At 42.7% G+C, this 20,249-nt stretch overlaps 1 protein-coding gene and 1 long non-coding RNA gene across 2 annotated transcripts; one reads left to right on the forward strand and one right to left on the reverse strand.

Moving 5' to 3' along the window:
* Nucleotides 1-596: 596 nt before the first annotated feature.
* Nucleotides 597-20,155, reverse strand: LOC138949771 (uncharacterized). Its single transcript, XR_011450432.1, has 3 exons — nucleotides 20,079-20,155; nucleotides 19,810-19,944; nucleotides 597-717 (listed from the first exon to the last, which is right to left on the reverse strand). It is a non-coding gene; the product is annotated as an uncharacterized lncRNA (long non-coding RNA).
* On the forward strand, nucleotides 12,792-14,955 carry LOC138949713 (uncharacterized). Its single transcript, XM_070321509.1, has one exon. The coding sequence runs from the start codon at nucleotides 12,937-12,939 to the stop codon at nucleotides 14,635-14,637; it is 1,701 nt and encodes a 566-aa protein (XP_070177610.1). The 5' UTR covers nucleotides 12,792-12,936; the 3' UTR covers nucleotides 14,638-14,955.
* Nucleotides 20,156-20,249: the final 94 nt, after the last annotated feature.

Genomic DNA, 20,249 nt, shown 5'->3' on the forward strand with positions numbered 1-20,249 from the left:
ACACAATCTCAGATGTGGCCAGGCCTCCGCATGGAATAAGACAATCTCTCCACTTGGTCACATACCAGAAATGAACAGCCTGGGTATTCCCTGTGCAAAGTGGACATTTGATGATGAATTAATTTTGAAAATGGAACCACTGGCTTCTCAAGAAATTATTTCCCATGGGGTATCATTTTAGTTTCCGAGCCTTGGTATTTGAAAATTTTTGAACAGCTAAAAAAGGTAAAGTGAATTATGACAACATAATTATACACATGCTTAGATAATTACACAACACGTTCCATTAAAGCGCATTTTCAGAAAAAAACACTGCAGGGTTTCATCAGTTTTCACCCTTCCATCACACAACAGGCTGATGACTCTTCAACAACACGGTGCTCCATCTTTCACACACACAATATCACGTTACACACTCACCGCTCTCTATCTTTCACACACACAATATCACGTTACACACTCACCGCTCTCCATCTTTCACACACACAATATCACGTTACACACTCACCGCTCTCCATCTTTCACACACACAATATCACGTTACACACTCACCGCTCTCCATCTTTCACACACACAATATCACATTACACACTCACCGCTTGGAGTTGTCTCCATCACACTACAGGCTGGTGATGATTCTTCAACAGCATGGTGCTCCATCTTCACTACCACAGTCCACGGCTGCTTCCTCTTCATCCTGATGTTAGGTGGCTTCACCTGGTGGACATACAACATATCTCATTATTTATTCAAGACACATATAATTATGTTTGCATTGATTATCGCCAATTTTACTGAACTTAGTCTAGTGAGGCATAGCTCTGTAATAGACCCCCCCCCCCCTCCCCCACTCTATCCTTCAGCAGTGATATAGATAGATTCTATCGCTCTTGCTCTGTATCGTTCGTCCTGTTTGTATTGTTTTCGTCGGGCCCGGTTGCTGCGCTAGGTAGCACTGTGTGGTAGGCCAGTCTCTCAGCACAGGGACTGAAATTGGACGCCAGGCATGACATGTTGGGCAGCAAATGCCGAGTCTCAGTGATTATTAAAAATAATAGTGGAAGTTAGCGGATCATGAAAAATGCGAGCTTAAGCAGAACGGAGATCCATGTGTTCAAGCCTGTAGTTGTTAAATTAAATGCGGTATGTTTGTATTGTTTGCTCCAGAAATGTATATTTCGTACATTAGAGCGTTCGGAACTTTTCAATCGCATAAGTAGATCCAAAAAAGTCTAGCTCTTAAACCTGTGTGCTATCAAAGGTTCAGGCCTGTTGTTCTGTAAGTGATTTTGGTTGCTGGGTAATATAAGTTACCGAAAAATAACTAGCCCTACAAGTTTACAGAGAGAAAGAAGCAGAGGGGGGAATAAAGCAAGCTTGGCTACCAACCCACCCATGTTATTATTTCCCACAGGCACAGGAACACTATCCACTTTATCTTTCACTCGAGGGAAATTAGGAGCACCAACCAAATGAGGATAGTTGTCCTGTACAGGGATTTCCTCAAGAAAATTAAGGAGAAGAAGAAGAATAGCCCTATTGGTAAAATATATCTTTCTATCCTTTTCTTTAGTTTTCAAAGTCAAAGTAATGAGAAAGTCCTCCTGTTAAACCGCATTTTGCATGTCCAGGGATGGCAAAATCATCGCCCGCCAACCAGCCGAGTAACTTCAAGAAAGTAACAAGCCTGTACATGCCCAGTCAGCACACAATATCGGGTCGATATCGGTCCGATATCGGGGTGCTGGCTGGGTGTATACCACACAACAAATTATGAGCGTTAGATTTCTTTACACCATTTAAAGTAAATTAAACAGCTTTGATGCGCACAGGAGCCTCATTTTTGTTTCACTAGAACACAGCGATGATTTTTTTATCTCTTTAATTTGACCAGAAAACAACGTTTCAGTCTCAGAGAGATCTATCGAATGCCAAAGCTGATTTTAGGTAAACCTGATATCGTTACACAAATTAACGATTTAATTCCTTTTCCTGGGCCCAGCTTTCGCATTTGAATATACCACAGACTGAACTGATGCTTCCTTGCCAAAGTAACGCTGAAGGTGTCTATGTCGACCAAATGTGGGTGCATTCCCTGTCAGCATTTTCCCTGTATATATAAGGAATACACCCGGGTGGATTTCCAGTAGGAAAGTACGATACCACTCAATCTCGCGCCAACCTAGTGACTGCCTTTACCCGATTTGAATAACCCTAGCTTTACTTCCCCTTCCAAAATGGTGGTTCGACAGGAGAATCTTTTGGAAATCCTGAATTCATGTGCGGCATTCAGCCAAGCAAACATGCTTCGGCGAGAAAGGCGGAGAATCTGAATGGATTTAGATAAAGAAACATGCCCCCCCCCCCCCCCCCCTTCATATTAATTTCCCATACAGTGCCGATGACGACATGGGTCCTAACATTTTGACAGAGTGGTTACGTCCCTTGAATGACGATGGAAGCAATAAGGCAAATGTGTTAAAGTGGAACCCCCCTGTTATGCCCCCCCCCCCCCCCCCACCCCAATTTAAGACTTCCTCTCTTATAAAATAAAGACCCTGTTTTCTCAGTCTATTTGCATGCATGTTGTTCATAACCTCTGTAAATTTACTCTAACGTTAAGACTCCCTCCTTTTTAGACCAGATTTTCTCAAATTGTTGGAGGTCTTAAAAGGGGGGTTCCACTGTAGGTAAAACATATTTTTGAACAAATTTGACCCCACAATAGTGTACAGTACCTAAGGTTGATCATCAGTACTTTGGAAATGAGGGTGGATATTCCTTGTGGAGTGTTCATACGAGATTAACATGGACGAAAGTGCACATCTTAGCATCAACAGTTCAGCCTCCATAAGCTTCATCTCACCTCACTGACACTCAAAAGGAAGATATAATTCGCTATTCGAAGACGAAAGATGCGCTCAGCCGAAAAATAAGATGGTTAACACCGGTTGTACAGCCTGGGGGCTCCATAAACTACTCGTAGATTGTCCAACCATGCAGCGCCCGACACTATTGCTGGAGTAACTTGAATTTGAACTCGAGCAAGACTACCCGAAGTGAGAATTCAAGTTGCTCGGTGCGGGACTCACCATGCGGCGTTCCACTTCCACCAGGCGGCTTTTCACGGATTGATACCTTGTTTTAGGCGTCACACACCCCGTGTCGTTTACCTTACATGATGTTGCTTCACACAAGTGTGTGTGATCACTCAAAGATTCAATGACTGTCGTTTTATAACGTTACTGTCGTGTACACTAAAGATGCGTCGATTCGCTACACCGGAAACAACGCGGTAGTGACTTCCCCTCCTCAGATGTCTTTTTAACCAAATTCAAACAAATATAAACCTGAACGCTCAAATCAGACAGGAATAAGTGGAAACGTCGGTAAATGTCCTGCTGTTTCACTTTGCATGGATACTTACAAAATATAGCTATTAATCTGAAGGCAGCTACACTCCTTTTTACCAGAAAATGGGGTTGTACAGAAATAAGATGACTAAAGCCGCTGGAGAAAAGTTCATTATTAGTATGTACATTTTTATTATTGATTAATTTTTATGTATTTCAAAGTGGCAGTGTGGGTTTGTATGTTGTTGTTCGTTTGAGTATTACAGGAATTCACTTTAATCATTATTCTTTTTAAAGTAATTTTGGATATATATTGCATGCAGTATATGTTTTTCAAGCCCCGAGACTCAGTTTGACATGTGATTGGAATATTTATCATGCGCATATTACATACCTGTCAAGTACTTTTGGCCTCTGACCATAGTAAATGGCATAAGAAACCATAGTTGGGGATCAAAAACCATAGTTAATGCGTGGATCAGGATGTGGTTAAACACACAAATTCAACTTCTCACGCATACACACTAAACCAATCAGATTGTTTTTCGCAAACTAAAAGTAAAACACATAAATTCCTTTCTACACAAACTGCTCTTTATTTACCACTACATGTAATACATTTACACTGCACTCTTGTTCGTTCATTTTTTTTCTCACTTGTCACTTGTGTTCTTTGTTGTATTCATCTGTGCAAATGCTCCCATGGGGTCGCCTTCACGCGGCGGGAGTGTTTTTACCAAGCTACCCCACCCCTTTACTTCTCTTCTTTTGTCTTATTTCTGCCTTACCAGTCCTTTCACCTATATTTCCTTCCAAGAAAACTCTCCCTACTATTCCCTGCAGTTTTCCAATTCTTTTCTTGTTGTCTTATTTCTACCTGACTGGATCCATCACCTTTATTTCACTTACCAAAAGTCTTCTTTTCCACATCCTTATTTCTCTGCACCCCGCATGTCGTAAGAGGCGACTAACGGATTCTGCACAAGTCATGGCCAATCCACCTCTGTGCCCTTTTTTTTATCTCTCCCAATAAATGTATGGCATTTTGTTCTTTACGCGCGTGCCATTGCACATTGAACACGTTTTTGTTGTTGCTTATTCATAATTAACTCTGTAATTAATGAAGAAGAAAAAATCCCGTGTGGAGCACGGGTATTACTAGTCACCTTTATTTCACTTACCAAAAGTCTTCTTTTCCACATCCTTATTTCTCTGCACCCCGCATGTCGTAAGAGGCGACTAACGGATTCTGTTCCTCCTTTTACCCTTGTTAAGTGGTTCTTGTATAGAATATAGTCAATGTTTGTAAAGATTTTAGTCAAGCAGTATGTAAGAAATGTTTAGTCCTTTGTACTGGAAACTTGCATTCTCCCAGTGAGGTCATATATTGTACTACGTTGCAAGCCCCTGGAGCAATTTTTTTATTAGTGCTTTTGTGAACAAGAAACACTTAACAAGTGGCTCTATCCCATCTTCCCCCTTTCCCCTATCCCATCTCCCCCCTTTCCCCCGTCGCGATATAACCTTCGTGGTTGAAAACGACGTTAAACACCAAATAAAGAAAGAAAGAAAGAAATCTGTGCAAATCTTTGCTTTGTCAATCATGCTGCCAGTCACCTTAAAATCATGGCAGCATGCATCAGAGTTAATTTTGACCTGCAAGAAGGCAGTCAGTGTGTCAGCTCCCAGACTGTGATCCAGCACTTAAAGGTGTTGCAGGGTTTCACTGCCAAATGGAAATTTATTCAACATTTTCCTCACACAGGCCACGTAGAACTGGCGCACATCATGCCAGAACTTCTGTTGTGTTGCTGGTGCAAGCTCCTCCTCAGAAATGAATGAACGGCAGTCCATGCCAGCAACAACAAAAAAAATAAATAAATAAAAAAAAATGCTGAAAATGCGTATGGTTTGAGGTATACGACGTAGGACCCAAAAAACACCGAAAAACCGTAAGAATTACGCAGAATGCGTAGGACTTGACAGGTATGATATTATACTATGTACTTGAACACCATTTTAACACCTGAATGAGCCTGCACGCTTCAAAATAAATTCAGTCCTGGCTAAACTTTAAAAAGGCTGTAGGATACTTCTGAAAGTACGCTGGAGTAGCCTCCCTTTCCGGATTTAGAACGCGTTTCGTGTTGTAACAGATTATTCACTTATTAGCTATATCCGTATGCAAAATAATGAAATAAACATTAGGAAATGGCAGAAGTTAACAAATATCGACATTCTCTATCAGTGCAATAAAAAACAATCGTTAGAACTTGCATTTACGACATGTCGTGCGTGAGAACGTGTCAGTAAACAAGCACTTCTTGCCTGGCTGAAGAACCCTACGAGTCAAGCTAAAACAGACAAGTAATGGAAAGCAGTCTGCGGATAAACATAACAAACTGCTGATGAAAAAGTGTGTTCATCCCTGCTCTGGATAAAAGACATCGAACTGATGACAACGTGGCAGCGTTCATGGGAAACATTTTTTCCTCAGATTATCGCTTCTACATTATTGCACGTACTTGGGGCAGATCTGAATTTCATACTGGAAGATGACAAATCGGTCTTGTGAGTTGAGAACCACATGTTCTTTGCCGACAGAAATCATGATGGGACAAGATGCAGATTGTGTTGAAGAGATGTTTGCAGATTATCGCATCTACATTTTATTGCAGCTCAGATCAATGCACGTAGTTGGGGTAGATCTGAATTTCACAATGGAAGACGACAAATCGGTCTTGTGAGTTGAGAACTACATGTTCTTTGACGGCAGAAATCACTATGGGGAGGATTGTGTTGAGGAGGTTAATACTGACTGACTTTAGACGAAGAGTTCCTAGACTGCCTGGTTTTTGCAGAGAGGCATCATGATGATATCCTGTTTTTTAACGTTCTTGGTGACAACGTGCCAGAATCGCACGAAGATCGAACTCTCGAAGAAAACAAGTTTATCGCTGAACATCGGAAATGTGAAAGTATTGCTCTTCCTGTCTGATCAATCTCCCCGTTAGATCTACAGGCTACATTATCAGGTAACTTACCGTGGCAAACCAGAGTGTGTGTATGTGTGTGTGTGTGTGTGTGTGTGTGTGTGTGTGCACCGGATTACCATCATCAACGCACCCTTTTGGACTTTTCTACGTAACCTTACTATGCCTGCTGTGACATTCACGAGGATTATTGTGATTCTTGGACAATCGTGTGCCTGTGCTGGACTTGCACGAAGACAAACGGCGTCGGACGGTATACGTGCTGCCAAGTGTGTGCGCCCAGAGCGCAGTGTGAACCGAGAGTGAGTGTGTCATTGTGTGAAAGTTTTGCTTGATCGATTTAGTCATAATTTTTTTTGCTTTTTGGTTCAATAGTAAAATCTGTGTTCGTTATACTTTGTATTTTGTGGTGTGATTCGCCCGAGTGCGAGACCCCCTAGCTTCCCCGAACGCCTCTGTGGGTGGAATTGTATACTTGTGTGAGTAACGTGAGTGTGTAGATGAGAATGTGAAAGTTGTTTTGGACCCAGACACACACAGCAGACACCAACGCAACAGCTAAGTTTCAGCCTGACAAATAAACCCATGCAGTGACACAGCTAATGGCTGTACTTGTTATTTCTCTATTAAACAAATGTGTCAAGATCTTTACCATTTTCTGTCCTTTTGTGGGAATCTCGGAATATTTGCCTTGACTCGGTGAAAATTAAAGGGCAGTAATAGAGAATGGTACTAACTCCGCCTAGGACGGTCCCAAGCCCGGCTGAAAAAGGAGGAGGGTTGGGCGTGGGGCTAGCTACCCCACCCCGTAAAAAACCCCACTAGCTACAGAAACGCCAAGAAAAATTGGCGGCCTATACCCCAGACGGGGTCACAGGCGTAGGTGAGGTGAGGTGAATAGAGAATGGAATTGTGTTTTGTTTACGCTTGAAATTAACTTCGGAATGGGTGTACAAAATTGTTTCTTTTATTTTATTTACATAAAACTGCAAAGTAACTGTGTTTTGAGTTCTATATTTTGATCCTATATCAGTCGTCTTCATGTGTGGACATACAAGACTTCATTCATTGACATATATATATATATACACAGTCGAATTATATACTAAATTAATTAAAATAATGTAATAGTTCATCTTTTCAAAAATTATCTTCTGAATCAGCAAATTGCCCCTTTTATTTTAATTTTTTCTCTCTACAAGCCAGAACTTACATAAAATTAATATTTTAAAAGTGACATGTCGCTTTTACTTACTTGTTTCATAGGTAGAGCAAATGCATAATGGGTAGGGATAGTACAAGCATTACAATTCAAGATTTTGTGCATTAAGGTATGTATCTTTTTTTTCCATCGGTAAGAACGATACCTCAACTTGAATTTACCTAAGTTTAATCACTTTAACACTTTATATCATATGTTTATTTCTGTTTCATGCTTGAAAATAACTTTCAAAACTGATACAAAAGTGTTTTTTTCATATTACCAGGACAGTAACTATGTTGTATGCTTTATTTTGTTCCTATATTAGTCATCTGGAATTTTGATCCATTAATTCACAGTAAAATGTAAACAAATCTTCAGTAGTAATTGCATAAAAAAGTCTGATATATATAAATCAATTATCATGTTATTTTTATCTTAAAATGGGCGCGTTAAATCCTAATCTGTTTGTTTTAATGGACTAAGCAATCCTTGGACTGACAGAAAAGATGTATTTTAAATATGTCCAGTTACTATTACTTATTTTTCTAATGTGAAGAGAATATGCACTCTTTTTTGTTCAAATGGGGAGGGGACCGGGGTTCAAGATTTTGCGCGACAAGAGGTGTGTTTCTTTTAACTGTGATGAAGAGGGATAACTCAACTTGGTATCTAACACTATTTCTGAACACTGTAACCACTTTAGCACTTTTAATTTATGTTTTCTATCTTCCAAACTTCTAATTCAGCTTCAAAAATGAGAAAAAAGTGTGTGTTTTCTGAATTCACCAGTTAAATCACTATGTTCGATGTTCTATTTTGCTTCCCTATTTATCTTCTGAAGTTTTTGATCATCTGATTACCTTGCTTTTCTATTTAGAAAATAATATGCACTCTTTTCTGAAAAATGGGTAGAGGATGGGGGTAGTAAAAGCATCACAGTTCAAGATTTTGAGCGACAAGAGGTGCATTTCTTTTAAAATTGGTGAAGAGGGATAACTCAACTTGTTATTTAACACTATTTCTGAACACTGTAACCACTTTTAATTTATGTTTGACTGTGTTCCATGCTTCAAATTGGGCTTCAACAAGAAGAGCAAACGCTCGATCGAGTCACTTTCGCAGTTCTGAATATTATATGAGGCATCAGATGGACAGGAAGAAATTGCTATTCACAACACAATGAGTCACGTTCACATAAAATTTGAGCCCGGTCACTTTTATAGTTTCCGAGAAAAGCCCAACGTTAAGTTGTGTGTTGCCGAACAGAAAAGGCTAGTTATCTCCCTTGTTTTTCTGATAACGTTCGTAAAAGGCTACAGATGTAAATACTTTGATGTAAAGAATAATCCTACAAAGTTTCAATCACATCCGATGAACTTTGTCAAAGATATAAAATGTCTAATTTTTCCTTTGACGCTGACCTGTGACTTTGAAAAAGGTCAAAGGTCAACGAAACCATCGTTAAAGTGTAGAGGTCATTGGAGGTCACGACTAAACAAAATATGAGCCCGATCGCTTTGATAGTTTCCGAGAAAAGTCCAACGTTAAGGTGGTGTCTACGGACGGCCGGCCGGCCGGACAGACTAACACTGACCGATTACATAGAGTCACATTTTCTCAAGTGACTCAAAAATGGATACATAAGTGTTTTTTTCCAAATTCACCTGTAAAATCACTATGTTTGATGTTCTATTTTGCTTCCCTATTTCTCTTCTTCAGTTTGTAATCATCCGATTGTTTTTTTGTTTACATATTCACAATACAGTATCACATTTTCTTCAGTAGGGTTTACGTATGCTCAAACTTCAGTCGGTATCTCGTTATCTCAAAATGTTGCGCGACAAGCACTATTCATTTTGTTATTTCCTGGTAAACCAAACATTGAACTAACATAAAAAGAAACCTTTAAAACTGCCTAACCACTTTGAAATTTGGCCTCAGGTGTTTAATGAGAAGTGCAATTCCAAGGACAAATCCGCTTTCTCTCTCTCTCTCTCTCTCTCTCTCTCTCTCTCTCTCTCTCTCTCTCTCACACACACACACACACACACACACATAGCCATACAAACACACACACACCGTGTGACACACACACACTTTGACACACACACTGTGACACACACACACACTGTGACACACACACACTGTGACACACACACACACACACACACACACACACTGTGACACACTGACTGTGACACACACACACACACACACACACTCATTCACATACGCTCAATCACTCACATTTACTCACTCACAAACTTAAAACACAAAACACACTCATGCGCACATATAATCATACGGACACACACACACCTTTACAAACATACACACAAACTCCGGAACACTCACACGCACATACACGGCACAGCCACTCTCTTTTTCTTTAGTACACACTCGCATACACACACACATAACCACACTCACACACTCTCTCTCTCTTACACACACACTAACACTGACACGTGCACAAAATGCACACACACACACATCGCGCGAGAGAGAAAGACCGAAGAGGGGGGATTACGTCATATGCATTTGTTAGGCGCGTTTGATCGATCTGCGCGATCGCGCTGCGCGTTTGGTGGATCGAGTTCAATACGATTGTTAACCACATAAGAGACACACACACACACACACACGTGCACTTACATACACCCAGACACATACACATACACACCCAGACACACACACACCGGCACACACCCGCGCACATACACACACATGCACAACCTTACACACACACACACAAACACACACACACGGGCGGGGATGTAGCTCAGTCGGCAGCGCGCTGGATTTGTATCCAGTTGGCCGCTGTCAGGCGTGAGTTCGTCCCCACTGACGTTCGGCGAGAGATTTATTTCTCAGAGTCAACTTTGTGTGCAGACTCTCCTCGGTGTCCGAACACCCCCGTGTGTACACGGCAAGCACAAGACCAAGTGCGCACGAAAAAGATCCTGTAATCCATGTCAGAGTTCGGTGGGTTATAGAAACACGAAAATACCCAGCATGCTTCCTCCGAAAACGGCGTATGGCTGCCTAAATGGCGGGGTAAAAAACGGTCATACACGTAAAATTCCACTCGTGCAAAAAACACGAGTGTACGTGGGAGTTTCAGCCAACGAACGCAGAAGAAGAAGAAGAAGAAACACACACACACCGTGCGTGCACTGACACACACACACACACATAAAACACACACAAAGTACACACGCACACACACACACACACAAACACACAGGTGCTTTACCGTCACACACACACACACACACAAACACACACTTGCAGTCGAGTCACGTGCGCGCACACGCACTCATGTACACACGTTCTGTGTGTGTAGTGTGTGTATGTGTGTGTCATGTGCTTGTGTGTGTGTGTGTGTGTATATGTATGTACAGCATGTGTCTGTATGTGTGTGTGTCAGAGTGTGTGTGTGTGTGCGTGAGTGTGTCAGTATGCATGCGTGCGTATGCGCGCGCGCGTGTCTGCGCCGAGTGTGTCAACTTTACACGTGTGTCTATGTTTGCCTATGTGTGTGTACGGTGTGTGTGTGTGCATCTGTATCTGTGAATGTGTGTGTGTGTGTTTATGAGAGTGAGAGCTAGAGAGAGAGAGACAGAAAGAGAGAAAGAGACAGAGAGAGAGAGAGAGACGCACGCGGGCCAAGGAGGAGAGAGAAAGAGATACAGGGACAGGGACAAACATACTGACAGTAGCTGAAGTATATGGGTTCAGAGAGAGAGAGAGAGAGAGAGAGAGAGAGAGAGAGATTGGATTGGATTGGATTGGATTGTTGTCACAAGCGCCTGTTGTATGGAAAAGACCGACAGAAAGCGCCTGTGTTTGGTGTTTGGGCGTTACTGCCTGGTGGTGCGCTATACGGTTTTCTCGTGCTTTTCGTAATTTACGTTATGATGTTTGTGAACTGTGTTTATTTGATGTATGAATTTAGAAACTGGGGAATAATACTTCATTCGGAGAAGGCTTGCGTTCCAAGCAGCGAATCCAGCTACAGCAGCTGTAGGTTCGATTTCAGAGATCGGACTGGGGAAGGGCATAATGATTTGTCTTGTACATGCGGCCGAGATGCGGTGAGTCTTTATTTGTAATATATGTATCGGAGTTATAGGAAATAACTTTAGGGACATGTAGTTTGTTACTTTGATATACATAATATATGCATACGTCCGAGTCGAGTCCGAGTCGACCGGCCGTTTGTTTGTTTGTTGTTTGTTTGTTTGTTGTTGGTTTGCTTGTCTGCAAGTGCAGTATAATGGGTTTCTACTATTGTATACTTGTTGTACTTTGCCTATGATAGTTGTGATTATATCTAAGAAATATTGTTAAATCGTGTTGTTAATATATTGATGCTAGTAGCTAGTTTGAACACTAATTTGAATATGTTGAAATGGTTGCCAGCATGCGTGATTTGGGTATATGAGTGTGTGAATCAGTATTGCCATTGTCCATATAATCCTGCTTTGGAGTTATTGGCATAAGACGGGCCGGGTAAAGGGTAGCGTGATATTGACTATGAAACTAACTCTACGCATATTTCAGGTCGCCCTGTTGTTAACCTGAAGGCTGAACAACCAAGTTCTGGTGTCACCTTTAACCGGAAGATGACATTTCACCTACATCAACATCTTCATCTACGTCTGCGCAAGTTCTGGTGTCACCTTTAACCGGAAGATGACATTTCACCTACATCAACATCTTCATCTACGTCTGCGCAGTCTTCTGCTTCACCTTTAACTGTCGTCCTACTACCGTCATTCAATCGTCATTATATTGTCTACATCTACATCGTCGGGATTTCTATCTACTGCTGGACTCAGTTGGTTACTTGAGTATTACCCTTATTACCTAGCTCGATAAATAAGCCATTTACTCCAGCAGGTCATTAACTTTAAAGTGTGTGTGTGTGTATGTGTTATAAATATGTTTATAAGTGAACAATAATATTTCCTCTTATACTACAATTTGTGTTTGTGGAACTTTAGTATGCAAGATTCTTATTGAGTCGGTGGTTGACTGGCTGCGCACGTGTGTGATGCATGTGTGTGTGTGACAAATGGGGGCTCGTCCGGGAATGTTATAAGTTCAAGGTCACCTTAGAATTTTGCTAAATAAGTTCTGTGTTGTAATGTGTTGTGTTGTACTTACATAAAGGTGTATTGATATGTGTTTGTGAGTTACGTTGTAATTCTGATAAATGTTTACAATTTGAAGTATCTCTTTTTCAAAGTTTCTTTGTAAAGCTGCACTAGCAGTTTGGCGATTTAGGAAATTTGGATTGGTGTTGATATTTCATGATTGCTACTGGTGTTTTCAAAAGTTAAGAGGTTATTTTAGCAAGGCTTGTTGGTCTGACTTCATCATGTCTACTCCAGCCAGAACAGTTGGTACTCCTAGAAATGCTGCTTTGGCTAGTCTTACTACTCCTGGTCGCGGCGATCAAGTACATTCTGCTGAAGTTGGTATCGATGTCACTAATCTGGACTCTGAACATGAACTTCTTGCCGCCAAGGGACGCGCTCTTGGGATTCGTTCGGGCAGTTCGTTGGCTCGTTATGTGCAGGAAGAACAGCTGAGTCAAGTTCAGATTCGGAAGCAGTTAGCTGAACAGAAGCTGACAGAAGAAGAAGCCAGGATGAGACAAGAAGAAGCCAGGATGAGACAGGAAGAAGCCAGGAGGAAACAGAAACGAGAAGAGGAAGAAGCCAGGATGAGACAAGAAGAAGCCAAGAGAAAACAGGAACGAGAAGAGGAAGAAGCCAGGATGAGACAAGAAGAAGCCAGGAGAAAACAGGAACGAGAGGAGGAGGAACAAAGACGACGCCAGCGACTCTATGAACTCGAAGAAGCTAAACTTTTAGCTGAACTAGAAAGAACGCGGACTGCTGCTGCTGCCCCTGCTCCTATTGCCCACGATCCCGCCATCCAACCGGTTAGGCTAAAAATAGACAAATTCGATGAAACCAGAGAGGAACTTGACACTTTTTTGGGACGCTTTGAACGTGCTGCCACACTTAGCGGGTGGGATGGAGAAACATGGGGAGCGCGCGTAGGTACTCTACTAACTGGATTTGCAGCTGACGTCTACTTAGAGCTACCCCTTGAAAACGCTTCAAACTACGATGCAGTCGTGGAATCCCTTAGGTCATCGTTTAGATGGACGGCGGATGCATACCGATCGAAGTTTCGTCAAGCTACTAAGAACGAAGCAGAAACCTTCAACCAATATGCGACCAGACTACGCATATGGTTTGAACGCTGGCGGAAGAGCGCCAAGAAAGCTGAAACATATGAAGACTTGAGGGATCTCATACTTACAGAACATCTCATGGATAGAATCTCAGGTGATTTGGGAGAATTTATTCGTCAGAATAACCCGGCTAATTTGCAAGCCACCGCAGAGTTGGCAGAATGTTATGCCGCGTCGAAGAGAGCAAGGAAAAACCCAGTCACTGTGACTGGTCGAGCTGGGGGAAACAAGAACTCAGACAGCCCGAAGAAGAACGCACCACCGATCTACTCTAACCCTGAAGGTCAAAGGGGCAAATGTTTCAACTGCGGCCAGGAAGGACATAAGCGAAGGAATTGTCCGCGTCCTGCACGTTCTACGAATGTGAGATCTGTGACGACTCCAGAATCGAATTCAACCATGAAGGAGTTGCCTGCCCTTTGCGGTCCTTGTGGGAAACTGTCTTATACTCCCCTGTGTACAGTGACGGTAAACGGAGCACAAGTCTCAGCTTTGCGTGACACAGGAGCAGATGGACTGGTGATCGACTCGACTTTGGTCAAGGACTGCGATCTTATGCGGGAAGGACAAACTATCCGACTTGCGGCAGGGAATGTTGAACAAAAGTGTTTCACCACTGTCATCCATCTCGAGTCACCTTTTTTTCTCAGGAGAAGCTGTTGCCATTGTTGCCGATCAACTGACTTACCCCGTATTGATTGGAAACAGGATCATCCGGCCAGGTGGAGAAACTCTAGAAGTACCTGTGTACAAGGCGGAAGCACAGCCACTGAAGACAGCAGTCGTTACCAGGTCCCAACACTCGAGAGATAAAGAAGCACCCAAAAGTTTGAAAATGACAGATTCTGGTCTTGGACATGTGACACGGGAAGATTTGATCAGACTTCAGAACCAGGACCCAACTTTGTCACGGATGAGAGAACTAGCACGAGGTAGTGATCCTGCTCCCTGCGGAAAACGTGGACAAGTTCAGTTTATTTGGAAGCGAGGAATTCTGCAGAGACGTTTCATCACGACTGACGGAACGTATAGCCAGGTGGTGATTCCCGAATCTCTGAGAGCCGGAGTCCTCAGCCTCTCGCACGATGTTCCGATGGCTGGCCATTTAGGGACCAAGAAAACTCATGATCGACTTTGGCAGTCTTTTTAGTGGCCCAGAATGGGCGGGGACATCCGTCGTTACGTACAAGCATGTGATGCATGTGAAAGAGCTTTGCCAAAAGGAAAAATACATAAAGTTTCCTTTGGGAAGATGCCACTCATCGATGAACCATTCAAGAGACTCGCTGTTGAAATTGTTGGCCCATTGACCATCTCCGAGAGGAAGAACCGCTACATCTTAGTCACTGTGGACTATGCTACACGTTACCCGGAGGCTACTCCTTTGCCCAGCATAGAAGCCGAACGTGTTGCCGAAGCTTTGTGGGAAATGTACACCCGAGTTGGAGTTCCTTCAGAAGTACTCACTGATCGAGGATCACAGTTTGTCAGCGACCTCATGAACCAAGTAAACCAATTACTCGCCATCAAAGGACTCACCACCACTCCTTACCATGCGCAATGTAATGGACTAGTGGAACGATTCAACGGAACATTGAAATCGATGCTCAAGAAACTCTGCAGTGAAAAGCCAAGAGATTGGGATCGATATGTACCTGCTCTACTTTTTGCATACAGGGAGGTACCGCAAGAGAGCCTTGGATTTTCACCATTCGAACTCCTCTATGGTCGAACCGTGAGGGGTCCCCTTGTTCTCCTGAAGGAGTTGTGGACCAAAGACCCTCCAGCAGAGGTGAGGACCACGGCGGAATATGTAGTCGATTTGCGGCAAAGACTAGAAGACACCCTGAAGCTGGCTCAACAGAACTTGGACAGCTCATCTCGTCGCTACGCCAAGGCCTTTGATCGACGAGCAGTGAAGCGGAAATTCAAGATTGGGAGTAGGGTTCTTCTACTCATTCCACTGAAGAGAAACAAGTTGGAAATGGCTTGGCAAGGGCCTTATGAGGTTGTTGGGAAAGTTGGTGAGCAGGACTACCGATTGCGAATTGGTTCAAAGGAGAAACTCTATCATGCCAACCTTCTCAAGCAATACGTGGAAAGAGAATCTCAATCCAGAGACACTTGTAAAAGAACAGAGGCAGATGTCCTATCCTGCACGGTTGTGGTGGAGGAAACTGGAGCAACCTCTGAGGAAGATATGAGGTACCCTCAGGACATCCCGTTGCCGTCACTTCAGCCTGAGGAAGGTCCAGATGACATCCAATGCAACCCAGAGTTGACTGACAGTCAGCGCAACGACGTGAAGCTTTTAGGAGGGAAGTTTGGAAAAGCTCTTACCGATTTGCCTGGAAACACACAGTTGGAGGAATTTTCCGCCAATCTACTTGTCTCCAAACCCGTCTTTGTCCGTCCCAGGCCTATACCATATTCTCAGACAGAAGCAGTGAAAAGGGAAGTGGGAGTGATCGAACCAGTTTCTTCACCCTACAACGCTCCAATCGTCTTAGTCAAGAAAAAGGACGGAAAGGTCAGGTTTTGCATAGATTATCGGCAGTTAAACAGAGTGACTGTTTTTGATGGAGAACCTCTTCCCAATGTCGATGAGCTATTTAGCCGACTAGGTCGAGCAAAGTTCTTTTCAAAGATTGATCTGTCGAAGGGATATTGGCAGATTCTTGTTTATCCACCTGATAAAGAGAAACTGGCTTTCATCGTCCCACAAGGACAGTTCACCTGGACCAAGATGCCTTTCGGACTCCAAAACGCAGTGGCGGTGTTCAGTCGGATGATGCGTAAGTTGCTGAAACCACTGAACCGCAACGATATCTACAACTTCATGGACGATATCCTGGTAGCAACCCAGGACTGGAAGACTCATCTGCAGGCTCTATGTGCGGTGTTTCAAAGACTTGAAGAAGCAGGGCTGACGGCTAGACCAACAAAATGTGTCATTGGTTTTAGTGAGTTGGACTATCTGGGACATCATGTTGGACATGGATTGATGTGGCCAGAGGCAGCAAAAGTCGAAAAGATCCAAGCTGCACGGCGACCAGAAACAAAGAAGGATGTTCGCGCTTTTCTGGGGTTGGTTGGGTTTTATCGCCGATATGTACCCAACTTTGCCGCCATTGCATTACCTCTGACAGATTTGACTCGGAAGAATTTGTCCAACAGAGTAGAGTGGACAGACCGCTGTGAGGAAGCATACCAGACACTTCGGCAGATGTTAAGTCAACGTCCTGTCATCTGTGTTCCGGATCTATCTCTGCCGTTTGTACTCCAGACAGACGCATCTGACATCGGACTCGGAGCAGTTCTACTCCAGGATCACGGGGGAGAACTCAAGCCAGTTTCTTTTGCCAGTCGTAAGCTCAACAGTGCTGAGAAGAACTACGCAACTGTAGAAAAGGAATGCCTGGCTATCGTGTGGGCCATTCGAAAGTTCGAAGTCTACCTCTACGGTCGGGAATTTGAACTCCAAACAGATCATCAATCTCTGCAGCACTTGCAGAGATCAAAGACCTCCAATGGTCGGTTGATGAGATGGGCTCTTCTGCTGCAGTCCTTTTCTTTCCGGGTCACAGTGATCCGAGGACGAGACAATGTGGGTGCCGACTACTACAGTCGCATTGTTCAAGATGATGGACATGAAACTAATACTTAGTTCAGTCTGAGTAGGGGGGTGTGTCACAAGCGCCTGTTGTATGTAGCAAAGACCGACAGAAAGCGCCTGTGTTTGGTGTTTGGGCGTTACTGCCTGGTGGTGCGCTATACGGTTTTCTCGTGCTTTTCGTAATTTACGTTATGATGTTTGTGAACTGTGTTTATTTGATGTATGAATTTAGAAACTGGGGAATAATACTTCATTCGGAGAAGGCTTGCGTTCCAAGCAGCGAATCCAGCTACAGCAGCTGTAGGTTCGGTTTCAGAGATCGGACTGGGGAAGGGCATAATGATTTGTCTTGTACATGCGGCCGAGATGCGGTGAGTCTTTATTTGTAATATATGTATCGGAGTTATAGGAAATAACTTTAGGGACATGTAGTTTGTTACTTTGATATACATAATATATGCATACGTCCGAGTCGAGTCCGAGTCGACCGGCCGTTTGTTTGTTTGTTGTTTGTTTGTTTGTTGTTGGTTTGCTTGTCTGCAAGTGCAGTATAATGGGTTTCTACTATTGTATACTTGTTGTACTTTGCCTATGATAGTTGTGATTATATCTAAGAAATATTGTTAAATCGTGTTGTTAATATATTGATGCTAGTAGCTAGTTTGAACACTAATTTGAATATGTTGAAATGGTTGCCAGCATGCGTGATTTGGGTATATGAGTGTGTGAATCAGTATTGCCATTGTCCATATAATCCTGCTTTGGAGTTATTGGCATAAGACGGGCCGGGTAAAGGGTAGCGTGATATTGACTATGAAACTAACTCTACGCATATTTCAGGTCGCCCTGTTGTTAACCTGAAGGCTGAACAACCAAGTTCTGGTGTCACCTTTAACCGGAAGATGACATTTCACCTACATCAACATCTTCATCTACGTCTGCGCAAGTTCTGGTGTCACCTTTAACCGGAAGATGACATTTCACCTACATCAACATCTTCATCTACGTCTGCGCAGTCTTCTGCTTCACCTTTAACTGTCGTCCTACTACCGTCATTCAATCGTCATTATATTGTCTACATCTACATCGTCGGGATTTCTATCTACTGCTGGACTCAGTTGGTTACTTGAGTATTACCCTTATTACCTAGCTCGATAAATAAGCCATTTACTCCAGCAGGTCATTAACTTTAAAGTGTGCGTGTGTGTATGTGTTATAAATATGTTTATAAGTGAACAATAATATTTCCTCTTATTCTACAATTTGTGTTTGTGGAACTTTAGTATACAAGATTCTTATTGAGTCGGTGGTTGACTGGCTGCGCACGTGTGTGATGCATGTGTGTGTGTGACAATTGTTTAATTGTGTAACCAGTGATTTGGTTTTTACAATGGTAAAAAAAGAGAAAATGTACAAAATCAGCATTTCACGTAATCGAATCAAATGTAGATACATGGTGTTAAATATTTTTGGCAGTTGCTTGCTAATATAGTCACCTCACAATATAGATATAACATCGTAGCAAACAGTGTATCAACCATGAAAACTTTCTGGTAACGGTAATACCGAGGGGTACATTTTCCATGTCACGAATCAAACATCAAGTCTCTTCTGCCTCGCTTTCCAAGCCAGGAATAGATATTTAGCAAAACTTACGGCTTTTGTTTCGTCGCTACCTTTCAACAGTTCACACAGTTGGAGTTCGCATGGAGAGTCAACCGGTATGCCAATATATCTGGTTCTAATAGCCTGATACACTGGGCACACAAAGACAACATGCATTTCATCCTCAGTTTTATTTGTACAAAAAGGGCATAGCCGGCTTGCTTCCGAATGCGAAAAACGAGAGAGAGAGAGAGAGAGAGAGAGAGAGAGAGAGATTGTTGTTCAGACACTTATAGCTAGGCCTACTTCCGGTCATAACTTCCGGTCATTGCCAGCAGACGTGTGTGTGCGTAGTACGATGGTGATTATTTTGTGAGACGGATCGTCCAAATGCGCAAGTATATAAGAGCTGCGCGTTTTAACGATTCTTGTATTCTTTGTATCGATCAAACGTGCACACATCGATCAAACGCGCTTAACACATTGACATCAAAGCCTTTCGACGTCATCTTCGTAGGCGAGCTTTATCCACAGACTTGGAAAAGTTGTACAAGCGCCCTTTTATGTTCACTCTCACACACTTTCAAGGTTACACGTACTCATTCAATCACTTAACTTACATTAAATATGCACAAAACACACACACACACACGCGCACACTCTGACAAAGTTTGTGAAACACACACACACTAACACTGACACACACAAACACTGACACACACACACAAACGCACAGAGGATGATCAACAACGTCTACTACTTACTCGCACATGCTCCAGGTTTAGCAAAGGTGCATCTTTATGTGTTGTCAGCAGTCGTTGACTGCACTGACGGGTCGACTGCAATGCCGTTCGCAACATTGCTGTGCGGCGTGTGCCGACGTGAAGTGCAACTCAAATCTGAAATAACAAGGTGCAACAACTTATTCCGGAAATCAATCGTGGAAATAATTAATCATGAACGATTTTAACACTTGATTACAGCCACGCAACGAAGTATAGCACGCAAGGCAACGTCACGTTGAAAACCGTACCTTCTCTAGGTCACACGCTGAAAAATTGTCTTCTGCCACAGGAAGTTAACTTATTCGCAGACCTCAATAATAGGCCCGCACTCAAGGTCATTGATCAAAATCTTGGACCATATATATATACATATATATGCATTATTCATATTATTCATGTAACTTGACACTTTTTCAGTA

Source organism: Littorina saxatilis, linkage group LG16 (genome assembly GCF_037325665.1).
Source record: "Littorina saxatilis isolate snail1 linkage group LG16, US_GU_Lsax_2.0, whole genome shotgun sequence".
NCBI lineage: Eukaryota > Metazoa > Mollusca > Gastropoda > Littorinimorpha > Littorinidae > Littorina > Littorina saxatilis.